The sequence below is a fragment of the Lagopus muta genome, chromosome 3 (assembly GCF_023343835.1).
Source record: "Lagopus muta isolate bLagMut1 chromosome 3, bLagMut1 primary, whole genome shotgun sequence".
Taxonomy (NCBI): Eukaryota; Metazoa; Chordata; class Aves; order Galliformes; family Phasianidae; genus Lagopus; species Lagopus muta.
Genome location: NC_064435.1, coordinates 12,182,163 through 12,200,153, shown reverse-complemented (window position 1 = coordinate 12,200,153; position 17,991 = coordinate 12,182,163). Strand labels below are relative to the sequence as shown.

General features: G+C 47.0%; 1 protein-coding gene and 1 non-coding gene across 2 annotated transcripts; one reads left to right on the top strand and one right to left on the bottom strand.

Annotated features, from left to right (window-relative positions):
* Positions 1-888: 888 nt before the first annotated feature.
* Positions 889-961, bottom strand: TRNAM-CAU (transfer RNA methionine (anticodon CAU)). The gene has a single exon. It is a non-coding gene; the product is annotated as a tRNA-Met (tRNA).
* A 1,080-nt stretch (positions 962-2,041) lies between these two features.
* On the top strand, positions 2,042-17,927 carry FAM83A (family with sequence similarity 83 member A). Its single transcript, XM_048938736.1, has 5 exons — positions 2,042-2,179; positions 3,313-3,921; positions 7,273-7,440; positions 8,652-8,776; positions 12,594-17,927. Exons 2-5 carry the CDS (start codon positions 3,349-3,351, stop codon positions 13,135-13,137), a joined length of 1,410 nt encoding a protein of 469 aa, XP_048794693.1. The 5' UTR covers positions 2,042-2,179; positions 3,313-3,348; the 3' UTR covers positions 13,138-17,927.
* Positions 17,928-17,991: the final 64 nt, after the last annotated feature.

Here is a 17,991-nt window from a genome sequence, read left to right as displayed (position 1 = left end):
GGAACAGGCTGCCCAGAGAGTTGTGGATGCCCTGTCCCTGGAGGTGTTCAAGGCCAGATTGGATGGGGCCCTGGGCAGCCTGATCTGGTATTAAATGGGGAGGTTGGTGGCCCTGCATGTGGCAGGGGGTTGGAGATTCATGATCCTCGAGGTCTTTCCCAGCTCTGGCCATTCTGCGCGAAGAAGCAAACCACCATCACAGTGCTAAAAGCAGGGTACAGGGAGGCTGTACAGCCTGAGCTGCTGCAGATGTGCTGTTATATGTATATATATATATATTAGCAGCCAGGAGTTGGACTCAGTGATCCTTATGAGTCCCTTCCAACTCAGGACATTCTGTCATTCTGTAATGAGTAATGCACACACTGGTAAAGCTGAATGAAAAGGATGATCATTGATGCTGCAGGGCAGGGCAGCACGCGAGGCAGAGAGCAGCAGCCCCTTCCCCATCGCAGCACAGACACCTAAGTGCACAGAGGCAGCTGTTCATCACGTTGGCCTCCACACTTAGAAATCTTGGGATTTGCACGTGATTATTTCTATATTTAAATAATACATTTTTGGCTGGCAGCTATGTGCACACGCTTATGGGTTGTAAAGATGTTAGCACTGTGCGTAAGATAGGTTTGCAGGGGGAAGCCGAGCCCAGCCACAGCTGGGTGCAGCTGGCGATGCCTGCTGCTCCTCTGGTCAGACTGCACAACCTCTGAGCTCCCAGCGCTGACCTCTACTTTCTCTGCTCCCAAATGCTGAGAAAAGCTTGGGTTCTGAAAAAGTAACGCCAGCCAAAGGACGTTCACAAGCCACGGCGCGACCCTCGCACACCTCGCCGCGGGCAACAGCGCCATCGGAACTGGAAACTAAGGAAAAAAAAACATTGCCCGCCTTTGCCCCGTGTGAGGATCGAACTCACGACCTTCAGATTATGAGACTGACGCGCTACCTACTGCGCTAACGAGGCGGCTGAAAGCGTCTTTCCCCTGCTGACTGTCTAGCTTGGCCTGGCCCTGCGATGCCGGGGTGAATCTTGCTGTTCTTTTCCCCGTCTTTTTCCCGGTCGCCAAGGGCACGGTGGCCTCTTCTGCCTGCAGTACGGGAAAAAGAGGGCTGGAGAAACAGCTTGGCCCTCCCCACGGCTGCTGGGACGGGCTCTGTGCCGCAGTGCCGTATGGCGGCTGTGTGGGGCCTCACAGTGGCCGTGTAGGACCCTATGGTGACCATACGGGACCCCACTGTGACAGTGTGTAGGGCTGTGGAGACAGCATGGCACTTTGTGCTGACCTTGTGGGGCACTGAGGTGACAGCGTGGGAGCCTGTGGTGGCCACGGGTGTCATCGGTGTGGCAGCGTGGGGCCCCAAGGTCACAGTGTGGGACCCTGTGGTGGCTGTGCATGTTGTCAGTGTGATAGTGTAGGGCCTCAAGGTGGCCGTGAGGTGACCTTACGGGGCCCCAGCCTGACACTGGGGTCTTCCCCAGGGTAACTGTGGGGACACTGGTTTGGCTGTGTGGTCCCCAAAGTGACCAGGAGGGACCCCATGTGGTGACGGTGTGGGCCTTGAGGTGGGCATGCAAGGACCTCAGGACATCGGGATGGCCATGAGGGACCCTTTGGTGACCGTATTGGACCCTATGCTGATTGTGAGAGCCAAGGTGGCAGTGCTGGCACAGCCGGGGCTGGACGGCAGGCAGGGCAGTGATGTCCCTGCAGGGCCCGGGGAGGACCTGATTGGTGTTGACAGGGCGCGATCTCTCACGTCACATTAATTAGGCGGCATCCTTTTCAACATAATTGCGCAGAGCAGGTCACTAGATAATTAATGACTTTTTGCTGCGTCTGACAGCTGTGGGCGGATGTCGGGGTGGGGGGAGGGCAGGGGACAGTTCCTAAAGTCACATTGCAGGCTGCACTGCCCGCACACCACCTCTCCGACCCGAGGTGGGTGTTCCCTCCCCCAGAGATCTATGCGTGAAATAGGAACCACTTCACGCTCCTTTCTGTTTTTATATGGATGCTTGTGTCGTGCTGGCATATAATTATTTTCTTTTCTTTTCTTTTCTTTTTTTTCCATAAGGCGTCTGAAAATAGACTGTGGGGACACAGACACAGAATCTGGGAAGCTACCCTGGAAAAACAGGCCTCTGACGAGCCCTGAGGACACCTGTGCTCCAGAGCTGCTGGTAAGAGAGACAGCACTCCTTCCAGCTCAGAGGTGCCCTGAGCAGCCCTTCCCCTGCATGAGGCCAGGCAACGTCTGCTCCACCCTGCTCTGCCTATGGCCCCCTCCAGAGCCACAGCACCTTGAAGCAGCGTGGAGCAGAGCGATGGCGAACCCGACCTGTGTGATAAAAGTGTGTCACACGTGCCTCTGCATAACAGCATGCACGCAAGTATTTATGGAACACCTGGGGCACGGTGCCTGCACACCCTGCCTCGCCTCGCCCCGCGCAGTCATACCAGTCCGCCTGGCTCCCAGAGGCGCTGCCTCTCACCCCACTGCGAACCCCTGTGCTGCTAATGACAGCAGCCGGGCTGCCACGGTGACAACGTGACTCCAGAGCTGCAGCCTTAAAAAAAAAAATAGGAAACCAAACAAACAGTGCTAAATGTGCACAATCAAATGATGAGTGTTTGTATTTCTGATGCTTTGAGGCCAGCTCACAACCCTTCCTCCACATAATGCTCAGGATGTTTGGGAAGGGGTGTTTTTCTTTTAATAGGACAGCATAGTCACAAAGCTTTAAAGAAATAAATGAGTGAATCGTCCATGGTAATAGCAACATACTGTGAACGGGGCTCAGTGACGAATTTCAGGTTTATTTTTAAGCCTGCCTGACAGCATGTAGGTACAGACGGGAGTCCGTAGCCCCTTCTGCTGTTCCGAAGCTATGGATGCAGCTGATGTCTTTGTCCCAGTTAAAGTTTTTGCTCCATAGCAAATGCTATGGGAGGACAGAGAAGCCTCAAGCTGTTTTGAAGATTGTGCAACGATACTTGGGAGCCTACCTGCTTTTGCTTGAATACTTTCCTTGCTCGCATTTCACAGGATGCTCCGAGTAGGGAAATACAGCCAAATCAAACAGCCCTGGTAATTGGACGCGAATCCTTCGGATTCCCTTGGGGTGAGGTGGGTGCCTCGCAGATAAGCAATCTAATCAGCTTTGTGCGTGTGTTCCATCTGGAAGCAGAGTGTTGCTGGAGAACACCACCACCTGAGTAGTAAGCTTGGGTTGTTTTTTGAAGATAATTGTACCGACAGAATCAGGGAGTGTGAATTTGCCAGAGGTAATAAGATCTCTTTATTTTTATTCAGAGTTAATTCGTTCGGTCAAGGTGATTTTACGCCAGGATGCAGACTCCCAACACGACGGGCGACTGCATCGCCTGCACCACGCATATGCATGGTGCCTACTCTGCAGATCGGCTGCTGAGACACAGAGCCATGAGCCACCCCAGACACATGGGCAAGATAAAAAAGCGGCTGGAGGACATCAAGAACCAGTCCCTGAAGTCGACAAAAGCAGATTTCAGCCACAACGAAAGCATCAGATTGGCCACGGACGCTTTCCTGGATGGTGGGACAGACTCGTATCTCCAGACTTTAAGCAAAGAGGGAGAGGTGGATTTCCTCTCCTCGGTGGAAGCTCGGTACATCAAGGAGAACGCCCAGGAGTCCTATTATGCGCAGGAATCCCCCACGGATGGGGCAGCCGCGCAAAGGCAGAACGATGGCGGCTCCCTGCCTTCAGGGACGTACTTCCCCACCATTTCTGACAGCAGTGAGCCCGCTCTCCTGCACACATGGATTACAGCGGACAAGCCCTATTTAAAGGAAAAGTCCACGGCCACTGTGTACTTCCAGACAGAGAAGAACAGCAACATCAGAGACATCATACGCCGATACATCAACAAGACCACGCAGGTATGGAGAGAAAGCTTGTGTTCCTCTGCATTGTGTTCCTCTGTTTGTCCTCCTGCCCTTAGAAAGACTGGGTAAAGGCGGTGTGTGTTTAGAGCCAGTCTTGTGCATTACCGTGTAGCTTTGCTCTAGAAAAAGCCCACTATTGAGCAAGTGCATCGCTGTCACTGCCTCAGTGCATCCGCCTGGCTGTGGTCATGATGGAGGACTGGCCTGTAGCACCTCAGTGCCAGGCTGCAGGAGCCGTGCACAGCGCTGTCCTACCGTGAATGAAAATTAAGCTGAAGCAAGCTCTGAATAAACAGTGGTTGTTGTAAGGGATTGGTGGGAGGTGTGGGGGGACAGAGCTCCTTGAAAAGGGGGCACATGTGTGCCAGGAGATGTCCCCCAGGGAACGACCCATTCAGAAGGCATCTCATCCCCAGTACTTTATCAGTGCCACTAAAATGTCACACAGGCTCCATACAGAGCCTCAGAGCCTCACTCAGAGTGTGGGAGAGGTGCAGGGGAAGTCTAATACAGACAAGTTACGGGGACATGGAGAGATGCCTGTCACAGTGTGCACAAGTGGAAAATCTGAGGACAAACAGCTGAAGGGGACAAAAACCTTTGGTGGTGTGTTCTGGTGGTATTGTGACAGCTCAGCTCAGTTTTCAGGGGAAAATATTTCAGATCTTTTCTTATTACTGTTAAGAGATTTTGCCCATGTAAACTTGAGGTTCCATTGGCAGCCTCACAGGTGAATGGTCAGAAACAAACTCTTTGTGACTGCTGTATTAGAAGGGAAATGTAGGGCCTCCTGAGCAGCAATGAAATCCCCAAGGGGGGTGTAAGGGTCACAGCACTGGGCCACATTGGATGCAAGGAATTATTTTCTTGCATTTCTTTCTGTATGGCAAAGTACTGACCACATCCTCAGCCTTAGGTGAGGAGCTAGAGGCCCTGCCCAAAAGCTGGGAACACAGCTGCTTTCCGAGAGAAATGGTGCTCTTTGCTGACTTCTTGAAAACTGTGTTTTTGGCGATTGTGATCACACACCATAGCTTTTAAGTAAACAAAATATTATTCATTTCCAAAAACTTCAGTCTCAAATTTCTGCTGGCTGGAGATAGGCAAGACCATACATACCCAGGTGGAAAGGGAGGTTTGTGGGTCCCGCTCTCCAGAACAGCTGTGGAGCCCTCTAGAGTCAGAGCCGTTGGAGCTGGCACTAGTAATGCTAAAGGTATTAACAGAGAAAAACATCTTATCTCAAGAAGAGAAAAATTCTAGGGGAAAAAATGGGAAATGCAATATACATCCATGGTTCAAATGGGCTGCTGACAGTATGCATTTGGCAGCTGCTGTTTGAGTACACTTTCTCAGTGATGGGAATAGTTAGTGTGTGATACGGGGACATGCTGGATACCATAGTACTTAAGGTATCCATTAAGAGCATAAATAGAATAAGGAATATGTTTGTGGATGACATCAAACTGTGGAGGGCTGGAGAGCTGAGAGTACTACAATCCTAATAGAGTCTGTAATCAGCTGGATTATGAACAATTGGACTAGTTTATCTTTGACATCTTTTCCATCCTTAATGATTGTATGACTCTGTAACCCTAACATCCTTGTGAGGCACAAACTGTAAAGTGAAATTCAGGCAAAAGAAATGAGGAGTATTGCCAGGAAGAGAGAAGAGCCAAGTGCAGTAACATAAATGGAGAACAACCGGTGAAGAAGCAGCATGTGAGAGTGGTCTGGAGCTGTGGTGAGGCTGAATGTGAGACAGCAGTTCTGTGCTGTGTATAGAGGCAAGCGCAGTCCAAAATGTGCTATCAAAGTGTGAGGATAAGGTGTTGGGCAGCACTGGGCCATTACCTGGCCCTGGCAGGGCCCTTTCTGAAGCACTGCGCTCCGGCAGCAGAATGAAGCTGTGCGATCCTCACTGCTACCCAAATAATCTGGCAATTGGTCTTGTGGGATTCATATATGGGGGTGGAAAGGGAATAAGCTTTCTGTAAGATTGAGCCAAAGTTGAAAGAAATTAGTGGGGCAGATCTGCAGAAATCTGTAAAAATTGTTTCCATGGGCTGTATTTTATTGAACGTGATGCCCTGTGAGGGCAACTGTGAGGGGTTCCCTCTCCAGCTGTTACCTCCTGGAGGTAAGGTGGGTACGGCTGCAATGAGCTGCCCTGGCAGACACCTCTTTCTGTGGACAACAGCAGGGAGGATGGTGAGACCTCAGTGCTGAGCCTAGTGGCTGTGGCATGAGCTTGGTTTTACAGCACATTTATGGCTCCTTCAACCACGCACTGCCTGGAGGCTGTGAATTTAAGCAGCTGGAGGGTCTTTAACGGGCAGTCCGTGCTGCTCCAAGGCTTTTACACATGCTCCTGCCGTTTGTGACTTTGGAAATGTGGATGTATGTTTAAACTGAAACAATTAGCTCATAAATCATTGTGAAAGTTGGATATAAAAAGAAATAAACAGGAAGTTGTTGCAGTCTGTCAGCCCACTACCAACTGCAGGGAGCGGATTTAAAAACAGGGCAGCTCCAGACCTAAGTTGTAACAGGGAAAGCATCATTCAATACTTGCTAAATGCATGTGACTTATGAAAGCCACTTGGCAAGAGCTGAGGTCTCTTATTTTAGCTACATCCTTATTATTCTCTCATTAGTGTTTTAATATCCTTCCTAGTGCTGAAATCTCACCTACAATTTGCTGGTTCACATTATGTTTGGTGATGAAAAGAACGTAACTGAAGTGCGTACATTGCGTGTTATGTTGGATTTATATGAGCAATAAAACAGTGAAGCAACGTGTCTCACTGATTCAGTGATGCAGGGAGAAACAGAATAAATATCCACACATATGTTTCAAATTTTTTATTTGTTGGAGTTAAAATAAAAAAAAGTGAATGCTCCAGGAGACCTCACTGTGACCTTCTACTACTTGAAGGGAGCACATAAACAGGAAGGGGAACGGCTGTTTATGAGGGTGAATAGTGATAGGACAAGGGCGAATGGTCTTAAATTGAGACAAGGTTTAGTTTGGGATAGGTATTAGGAGGAAGTTTTTCACTCAGAGGGTGGTGATGCACTGGAACAGGTTGCCCAAGGAGGCTGTGGATGCCCCATCCCTGGAGGCATTCAAGGCCAGGCTGGATGTGGCTCTGGGCAGCCTGGTCTGCTGGTTGGCGACCCTGCACACAGCAGGAGGTTGAAACTAGATGGCCATTGTGGTCCTTTTCAACCCAGGCCATTCTATGGTCCTGTGATTCCATGAAATACCCATTGCATTTCGGGCAGCCATGACTTCAACTAATCAACCATGACATCAACTAATGCTTCTGCTTTTTCCCCTAGGTGCTGGCTATCGTGATGGATGTATTCACAGACACTGAGATCCTTTGTGACCTTCTGGAGGCAGCCAACAAGCGCATGGTATTTGTCTACCTGCTGCTGGACCATGGCAATATAAATCTCTTCTCGGAGATGTGTGACAAGCTGCAGATTGCTGAGGATCTCTTCAAGGTACTGTGGCTCTGAAATTCTTTAGGCTTTGGGTTAGAAGCACAGTTAAGCTAGGGTCATTTCTAACATCCCTAGCATGTAATTAAAGCAGAGAAGGAGATTTCCAGAGGTACTTTAATCTTATTATTCTCTAAAAATGCCTACACTTTTCCATGCATTTTTTGAGGAAGCTAAGGCATTTCCATTATATGTCCATTAGACTGGATGCCCATTAGATTTCCATTAGACCCAAAGGTGGTCTGGTAGCCATTGGTAGTGGGAAGCTCTAGCTGCACACATAACCCTGCATATGAAAATCCTGGGTGGCCAGAAAGACTGAACTGGGTGCTCTCAGTTGGGCTGTGAGGGCCGAGTTCTGCTGGCATTGCCTGGCTCACTTGACTGCTGCTCTTGATCCTCAGCCTCAGTGTTTTAGTTGAATTCCCTGGGTGTTTGCATGAAATGTAATAAAATTATGTTGTTCAGGCTTTGCTTTAAGGGTAATGCCTCAAATTTAGCTGTCTGCTAGCTTAATCCAACATCATCCCTGCTGGAGGAAATTGACCTTAAAGTTAACCATTGAACCAGGTGTTCAAGAACCATGGAGATGTGGCACTGAGGGACATGGTTAGTGGGCATAGTGGAGGTGGGCTGATGGTTGGACTAGGGGCTCTTAGTGGTCTTTCCAACCACAGAAATGATTCTACAAATTGATACCATGGGCCAAAGACACCTTCAGCTCCATTCACACATTTGATACGACATCGATGGCTTGTCTGGGCTTCACCAGCCATTCAGTTGCCTGTACTGATTAGAAGAGGAAAGGTTTTGCCCTGCTGTATTGTGCCATTGATCAGTGTAAAACAAGAGGGATCAGATCTAGAGCTGAGATGTCAGCAGAGGTGACAGATTATTCTTGGCTATAGACACATCTCTAGTACTCTTTCGACTAGGGGGAGCAGCCATATTGTCACAGCTTGCAGCTCCTCTGTGCAAATTTTCCTGTATGTTTATTTGCCCACTGAAAAATTAGCCCTGAAAACTTGTCTGGGCTTCCATCGTGCCCAAACCTTTAAATATAACAACGGAGTCCATGATGAAACCGTAACACGAATGAGGGAAGGTGAAGTGTTGAAGACAAGAGGGAAAAGAGGCCTTTTCCTTCTGATTTTTAGTTCAGACAAACAAACATGTAATTCACTCTGTTCAAATAATTCTTTTTTCTTTACTAGAACATCTCAGTCCGCAGTGTTACTGGAGAGGTATACTGTGCCAAATCAGGCAGGAAATTTTCAGGACAAATACAAGAAAAATTTCTTATCTCTGACTGGAGATACGTTCTCTCTGGATCCTACAGGTGAGATGCACCACTGCAGTTGGTTTTTTGTGTGTGTTTTTGTTTTTGTTTTCTTTTTCCTTTTTTGCAAGTTGTTTTGATGATTTCAGGCACAGGATGTAGCATCTCAACTGGGCTTTTAATTAAGGTCCATAATCCTCAGGTCAGGGAATTTCATGAGACTCTGAGTTTGCATCAAATAAATAGTTCCTAAGCCTCATGGCTACGTAGATAAGCACCACAAATGACTGAGGTGGATCCTAGAAACTCAGATACAAAAAAGACAAGGGAAAAAATTACGTATGTGATTATTTAATTAAAAGGATGAGATTGTTTTCCTTAATCCAGGTTTGTGATTTGGAACTTAATTGCTTCGATAAACTGTGCCAGCAGGAAGATTATGTAACTGTAAGAACAAAGGTAAATGTGAACACGTGGGGACAGCGAAGGCTGTAAGAGCTCAGCTGTCTCCAGAGGCAGGCGCCCGTTCTTTCATTCACTTTCCAAACGAACTGTCAGACAAGGAGTGAGCAAACCATGTTGTTGGCTTTCTGTTTGATTTTCGGACTCTACAGCTTAATTGTTCTTCAGTTTTGTTTTAATTTCTCATCAAATCTGTTTAGAAGTGCAAAAACAGAGTTTTGTGGGGAATAGAAGAAGATATGTGGGAGAAAAGGGACTGAGCAGGACAACTTTTCTTTAGCCAAGAAGGACCCTTTTGGCTTTTATATCCTATTAAAAAAAAAGAGAGTAAAAAAGAAAAACCCTTCAAGTCCTCTGCAGTGCAGAGTCACTCCTCTCATTCTTTTCTGCTGCTGCATTATCTTCTAAATTCAAGAGCCTTGTCAAAGTTATCCTACGTTATCCATTATCTCCTATGCAGCAAGCAAGCAGAGATAATGGTGAGGAACAAATCCATATGCTATTTGACTTCATCATGCTCAATTTGTGGATTCACACAGCTTATAAACGGCAATCAATACATGGCATTGCTGTAGGCTTCTGGCTCTCACTTCATTCATCTGGAAGTTTTATCATCACCAAATCTTGCCCACCAATCTCTGCAGGTGTAAACAGTAAGGATCTTAAAAGAGAGTAAAACAGACTCTTCTGCAGTGTTGGAAGGGAAATTTGAGTAGATCTCAAAACTAACACAAAATACCTCAAAGCAAATACCTTTACAAATACAAGGGGAAATGGCTTCAAGCTCAGGGAGGGTAGATTTAGGTTAGATATAAGGAAATCATCTTTTACAGTGGGGGTGGTGAGACTCTGGCACAGGCTGCCCAGTGATGTGGTTGACGCCCCATCCCTGGAGACCTTCAGAGTGGAGCTGGATAAGGCCCTGGGCAACCTGATCTAGCTGTAGCATCCCTGTTCATTGCAGGGGAGATGGACTTGATGGCCTTCAGAGCTCTCTTCCAACTCTAAGGATAGAATCCTTATGATCTATGAGTCTATGAAAACTCACAGAACTGTAAAAAGTCTGCATGACTTTTTGACAGCAGGCTGAGGGAATAAAATAGTCCTTTGGTACCCAGTGCTCTGCAAGGGACCGGGGCTGCTTTGCTCGCAGCCAAAGGGTCTGGGAACAAAATGTGTTGGCCTCAAAGACAGCAAGGGGGGCTGAAGTTGGCAATCAGAGGAAAATGAACCACGCTGAACCTATTGGGATCTCCTGCTCCAGAGCAGTGTTTAAAAGCACATTAAAAATCTGTTGCTTCAGTCATGCGGGTACGTTTGGTTCTGCCAAGAACCAAGAAGAGGCTCCTGAATAAGCTGGCCCTCTTTCCTCAGCACCAGAGCTGGAAGCAGCACACATCCACATGCAGCTGTCTAACATCACATAGGTCTCACCGGGTGTACTTACTGTGTTTTTTTTCTTGTTTGGAGTCTTCTTAACAGTTTGATGGAGGACAGGGAAAGATTCCGAATGCTTCTTTGTGAATAAAGGCAATGCCACACTAGTGCAGCAGCTGTTACCAGACAGCAGTGAGCTGCCTTGCTGGGCTGCTTACCTCAACTCTCAAGGTTTTAGGTGTTTAGAATCATTTGCCTACAGTGGATGAGTAGTACCCACATTTTAGTAACTTACTGTGCATTGTCATGCTCAGGCATAAAATGTATAGTCTGTATGTTACGACTTAGAGAGATGGGGCTCTTCAGCCTGGAGAAGAGAAGGCTCTGGGGGAACCTTAAAGTGGCCTTCTAGTACCTGAAGGAGGCCTACAGGAAATCTGGGGAGGGACTTTTTATAAGGGCAGGTAGCAACAGTACAAGGGGAAATGGGTTCAAACCAGAAGAGAGTAGATTTAGACTAGATAGTAAGAAGAAATTCTTTACTGTGAGGGTGATGGAACAGGTTGCCCAGTGAGATTGTGGATGCCCCTTTCCTGGAAGCATTCAAGGCCAGGCTGGATGGGGTTTTGAGCAACGTGGTTTAAAAGGAGGAGTCCCTGCCTATAGCAGAGGGTTGGAACTACGTGATCCTAAAGGTCCCTTCCAACCCAAACCATTCTGTGATTCTATTAATTGCCCAAGTTGTGGTTGCTTCACCCCTCCCCCTTGCTCCTGAATTAACAGTATAGAAACAATGTACGTCCCAAACCTAACCCTCTTCAAGAATGCCCCAAACCAGCAGATGCAAACTGTGTCGAAGTGTCAGCTGAGGCTGTCAGCCCTTCTGAGTTTCACAGGAGTTTTGTCAAAACATTGCAACAACAGGATGTGAAGTGCACACACCTACAGCCAAATCTGGCTGTTGGTAATGCTTCTGCAAATCCAGCATAGCTAATAAATTCCCACAGGAATAACTGGGACACGTTTTTTGGTTCTTTTTGACACTGAGTAACCCTGGGTTCAAACCCAGCGCTGCTCTACAGCCTCTGCTGCACAACGCAAGCCCCGCTCAGCTCAGGGAGTAATTACATTTTGTTTTATTGATGATGCTGTGGCACAAGGCAGTCTGCACAGCTCATTTGAGTGAGCTTGTGGTTTGGAAAAAGAGCACAGATGTATGTTTGCCGAGTGGATTAGGGTAGTGTGTAAAAGAAAAATCATTTACAGGCCATGGAGTGGTCTGAGGCGTGTCTCTGGATCCCAGAATAAAAACTGCTGTAGTGTTTATCCTTTACAGCAAAGTATGTGGTTTGTTATTATTATTATTATTACTAATTTTGTAAAGGCTGTGGAAATATTTTTCATTTCATTCTAGCTATAGTGAAGGAAATGAGCACTTGTTCAACTTGTCAATGCAGGTGTGGTGGTTTGCGTTGTGGGGGCAGGATGCCACAGGAAGGTTGGGTTCCTGTGTGCTTCTCCTGACCAGTGCAAACAAAGGCACAGCACCGTGCAAACAAAGAACAGTTGTTCTTCATTAGTTTTCCTCGTGTCAGTTCTGAGTGGGTGAGATTTACAAACGAGCATGTTGTTGTGCAGGGAAGATACAATTTATGTTTCTGCAGACAAGACGTGATAAGACCTTAATTCAAGCCCTGCGTGAGGAAGAGCGGTTCCTAAATAGGGGTCTAAAGCCAGGCTGTGGAACAGACAGCCAAACACGAAGCATCTGACGTGTGCTGACATGGATACAGGTCCTGGTTTCCACCACTCCCTTTAGGAGGCCGTAAAACTTTACAGAGAGTTTCTTGGAGGTTTTAGCGGCAGCTGCAATAACAAGGTTTGACCCAAAAGCCAAAGGGAGAGCACTGATGTGAACTGACCTAAAATTCAGCCAGGACACCACCTCCATCCTGTGTTTGTACCATGAGCCTCAGTACCAACTCACTGGGGACCTCCCATTGCCAATGGCTAACCCTTACCGTGTCTCTCCTTCCAGCTTCACATGGTTATGTGGCCAGGTTCACCGCAACCTCCTCTCCAAGTTCACTGGTCAAGTTGTGGAGCTGTTTGACGAGGAGTTCCGCCACCTCTATGCACTGTCCAAGCCAGTGAGGGGACCGAAGTCTCCACCACGCACCATGCCCTTCCTCTTCAGCCAGAGCTGGGCCCTGCCGCGCAGCCTGCCTGACAGCGACGAGGGAAGTGCTAACACTCTTTCAGACCCCTTGAGCAGCCTCTCAACTGGAAGCAACCATCAGACCAAGCAAACCCCAAGAACTCTCATATTCAGCAGCAATTTCACCCCCCCGTCACCTCTGCATCGAGTTAATTCCTTCCACAGCTTTGTTTCATTCACACCCCCCCCAGCACAGCCCATCCAGGCTAACTTCTACCAGCCGCACTACGTGGCCGACAGCCCCACAGCTCTTTATAACAACATGAACATTTACCGACCTGTAAGAGTTAGACAAGAGGAACCAAACAGGACAGGCTTAAACTCACCCTGGAGATGCCTCCATAAAGGCAACCTGTTTGCATAATCGCCACCTTGTTTTGAGTTGCAAGTAAACCTAGTGAGGACCTGTTTAGCAATCGCTTGTACACTGATGAGCACAGAAATTCTGCATAATACAAAATAAGGATGATTTCAGGTCTCTTGTTTTGGTGCTTATGGATGCTTCGTTTCCCTAATTAAAAAGCCACCTGCTGTCATGTAAACGCTGGCTGCAGTACAGTCCCACTAAGAACAAACCTAACGATGCTGCTCGCAGTGCAACACTGCTGCTGCCAAGCACCTGCCCTTGGTACCATTTTTGTGTATCAATAGATTGAGGTGGTTTTCGTGTGGCCAGGCACATGAAAGCAGGCTGAGTCAGTTTCTTACTCTGCACTTCAAGCAGTTGCGTAAGGAGCCAATTCAGGAGGGCGAAGGCTGCTATTTACGTGCCGGACTGACATGCTGCTAGCACAGCAGTCTACCTTCACTCCATCATCACAGCTCGGTCTCAGTGCAGGAGGATTCCTTTGGGGGCTGACAGGAAAGCACAGCTCCCACCTTTGCGCTGTCCATGATGCTGTCTGCTTGAGGTGCGCAAAAAGGGTGCCTGTTTGCAGGGTTTGTTTGAACAGGCCTGCAGGCCATGAACTGGACGGAGACCAACAGCTCAGGGCACAGAGGACATCCTGCAGCCGTCCTACGCTCAGTTTCACTCATTAGCAACATGGGTGCATTCCAGCACGCTTTGTCAAAACCTCCAGTCCCACCAGCTCAGAGCAATTTTCCTCATTGCAGAGCAGCTGTGTAGATTCAGACTGGAAAATGAAGCCAAGGAAGGAAGCAAAGTCCTGCTAGCAACACATCTTTCCAGTACTGAGTTCCAGTTCATGTAAAAGTACACGGATCTTGGAAATGCTCTCAGTGGTTGTTTGACAGAACACTGAGTTGGAGATAAAGGTGATGTAAAGGAATGCCTTGAATAAAAGGGCATAACAGGGGTTCAGCAGCTTGAACCAGAATGCCTGCAAACCTGAGAAACGTTTGGTCGGATAACCCATGAGAGTGAAGGAAGCTTCTGTAAGCTCAAAGCAACAAATAGGGAGATAATTCTTGAAATATAAAGGACATAAGGGATGTCCATCCATGTCCCAGAGTCACTCGATACACACAATTTACTGATGTATCGGCACTTCATTGTTTTTCTAATCTGCTTTCCTCTATCTTTCATCTAACCCCAACAAAAGCCAGAAACCCAAACACATTTGCTCATCTGATGCACCTCGCTGGCTTGTCCCTTGTTCAGTAAGGTTAAGGAATTAAATTGCATTATTTTTCTGTGGATGATGAAAATTGCACGCAGCAGCAAAATTTTAAGTAAGGAGTTTCTCACCCTTGGACGAGCTACAGCTTTAAAAATACACCAACAGCATTTACAGAACATTGTAAAAGGTAAAAGACAATGCATGCTACACGAGCATGTGAACATTTTTACTTATGGAGTCAGATTTTGGAGACCAAAATAACACTAAACCCTTGCATATCATTGTAAATGTCTGTACATAACAACATTTTTTGATTCCTTGGGAAGAAGGGAAGTTTTCATTCCTATGAGAATTCTATTGAGTTGTCTAAATATGACAAGGCAACATGGTAAATAAAAGAGAAGACTTTCATTAAAATGCCTTTGAGAATCATTTTGTTGCTTCATCTTCTCTTGTGCACCTTACTATCTTTGTTTCCAAAATCATTTCCATACAGCCAGAGCACAGCTGATAAGGAATTGCCTTTTGTTCCTTCTGAAACTTGCAGGAGTAGGATGAAGTGTGTGTCCCCACTGCCTAACTGTGATTTTTCTTCTGAGTTTGGTTCAGTCCCTCGATCCTGTTGCGTCCCAGCTGTGGGTGGCATGGAGGAGGCTGTGGGCTCACTGCTCTCTCACTCTGAAGCCTTCATTCCCTCCAGTCACGACCCGTGAAATCCAAACTGGAGCCCTTCTCATCACTGTGCCCACACGATTTGCCTGCAGAAGTCTCAGAGAGGGCGGCTAATGAGAAGTAGGTGAGGGACATGCTAACAGCACTGATGGAGTGTTGTGAGTTAAGAGCCAATTTCAGCTCTGGACCAGGGATACAGCTTGCATTAATTCAGACGACAGCTGAACCCGAATGTTAAGTGAACGGAATTTCAGTTTTGATGGAAAACAATCAAGAGTTTACCATTTCTGCGAGGAGTTATGCCAAAAATGCTCGCAGGCTCCCACAGGCTCCATCGCTCGGCGATGAAGGGAACGTGTGCTTACAGGCAGCTGCAGAAAGTACCTGTTGGGAAGGTTGGAGCTGGATGCTGACATCCCTCATCAGCCTGCTGCAAGGGAAGGGCTGGTACAAACACCGCTACCGCGTGCTGAGAGCAGCGTGAGCCTCACTAGTTCCAGCAGTAATGCCTTCCTTCACCTCAGAAGCAGGCAGCAGGATTCAAATGCTCAACAGCACAACATCTCAGGAGCCTGTGCTTGCACACACTGATCCTTCCAGGAGCATCAGAACTGGGGTTAGAGGGTCCTGCCCCAGGGCCTGGATCATGAGAGAGCATCAGAATGACAAAGCCCAGCCCTGGCAACAGTTAACAGATTCCTGGAGTTGGCAATGCTAAATCTGCTATGTAACTACTCAGTGTGGAGTACCAGTGCAAGTATTAATACCAATAAGATTAATACTGTAAGAGCCAAAACACAAAGAAAGCTGTTGCAGGCAGATGTGAGCACTGAAGTGATGCTGAGGCATTCAGACACAAGATGGAAGTGCAAAGCCCCTCTGAGATTAGAAGCAGAAAGCTGGGGTTGGAGATGGCATGCTGAAAGTGAGGAGTGGGCCAGAAAAGGAGGAGTGCAAGTAGCAGAGGTGAGAGATAGCCAGCACAATGAGACCAAGGAATGTTCCAGAGCCCAGCACAATAAGCACTGCTGACTTGAGCAGTAACTATGCAACGCATTCGGAGCAACATTCATGTTGTTTTCTTTGCAGTAGTTAAAAACAACATTTTTGCTTTCTTGCTGTATTTGAGAAAACTGTGCCTGTTCTTAAGGAGTGCTGCTTGCATCCGCCCTGCCAGGTGCTAGGGAGTTCACTGCTGTGCTGCCAGTGTGAGACAGCCACACGTTCACCAGCCACACACACCAAAGTCCCCAAATGGGGCTGGCCACGTCACTGTGTGTTTCAGACAGCTCAGTCATGAAATGACAGCATTTGGCAAGCATTTCACACGCTGCCTTTTCCACCTTCTAAACAGTGGAGCCAAATAATCTGGTGAGTTCCCATGAAATATCTCTACAAACCCAGGTCCACAAAAGCTTGTTCCAACATTGTAACTATGGAGCTTGATTAGGAGCTGTGGGAAAGCAGATTATGTCCCTTGGGGCTGCTCATGACCATAAGTTTAAGAAGAAACTGGGAGAAGTCCCAGTTCCAGTAACTCAACTACTTTTGCTGATATGTTTGGCATTATGTTTGCTGTGTCTTTGTTTTAATGCATTCTATTGTTGATGGCAACATCGTAATTAATTTATAATCCATTAAGGACAATCACTACCGGAAACACAAGGGCAGGCTGCTTGATGAAAGCAGTGTGTGCATCCCAGGTGGGCTTCACTGCCATCCCAGCCTGCTCAACTCATGCACACACACAACAACTTCCACCTAGCAAACACACGCATGACTAAAATGAATATTCTGTAATATGTTATGAATTAATGCTTAGCCATGTGTACTTGCCAAGGCATCACCTTTCGTAACGAGCTGGCCAGGATGTGGTTTAATCGCATTAAGTCACCAAACTATCAAAGATAATTTGACATGGCCGAAGGCAATATTCCATTTTGTTGGAGACGTTTTACAGCCGGTTTAGCAGGAGGATACACTATACCAAGTGTTAGCACAGATGTCTTAATATGCACCTTAAAGCTTTAAAACCCATCTCAAAGTTGCAGCTGCATCTAAAAAGTTTGTACACGTACAGTGAAGTACGTTTCCACTGTGTTACTGAAAATTTCAGCACTCCTTAATACTGCAGAATGAAACCCCAAGAGAACATGAGGAAAAGTCACATGAAGAAAAGTCAATTACATCTGAGAGATTCCTCCTTTTACACTATAAACTATAGGTTTACAAAAAGCCAGTAAGAATCACAGTTTAATGGGATCAAATGGGGCAAGAGCACACTTCTACCTCAAATGTAAATTGTTTCAAACAAAAGAAAGAAGATATTTGCTGCCTTCTGCACGCCCAAAGCACGTAACATCAGCACTTCAGAACATAAAGCAAAGTGGTGGCATTGTGAGCTGAAAGCACAGGTAAGGATCTGCACGATGCAGGAACAACGCTGCTGATTTTCACAGCAGAGGCTTTTCCTTCCTCGCAGGGTTTTACAAAGGATATGCTCTGACTGAACACTCTTCACTACATATAAACAACCCTGGCAGCTTTGGCTTTCCATGTGTAAGCACACTGAGGAGCGGGCTGTAGCGAGCTGTGTGCCTGCAAAAACATTCAGCCTAGAGGAAATCTGCTTCCACTCCTAAGTTAAACAGTCAGTATTTAGATATTTTCCCAAAAACATGAAGTTATTCCTATTGACAACTTCACAGCATAAATGTATTTAAGATCCAGCCATCCAGCTCTGAAAAGAAAATCACTATGATGTCAATTAATCTAGAAATATTACCACTTTTAATTAAGAAAATGGCTAATTCTGTGGCTCCAAGTGCAACAACATGGAATTCAAAACCAAGACATTTTCTAACTGGACATCAGGAAGGAAGAGCTGCATCACAGGCCCCAAAAAATCACTGGTGCTTCAAGAACACTGTGAGGTTTATGATGGACAGCTACCCTGGAAAACT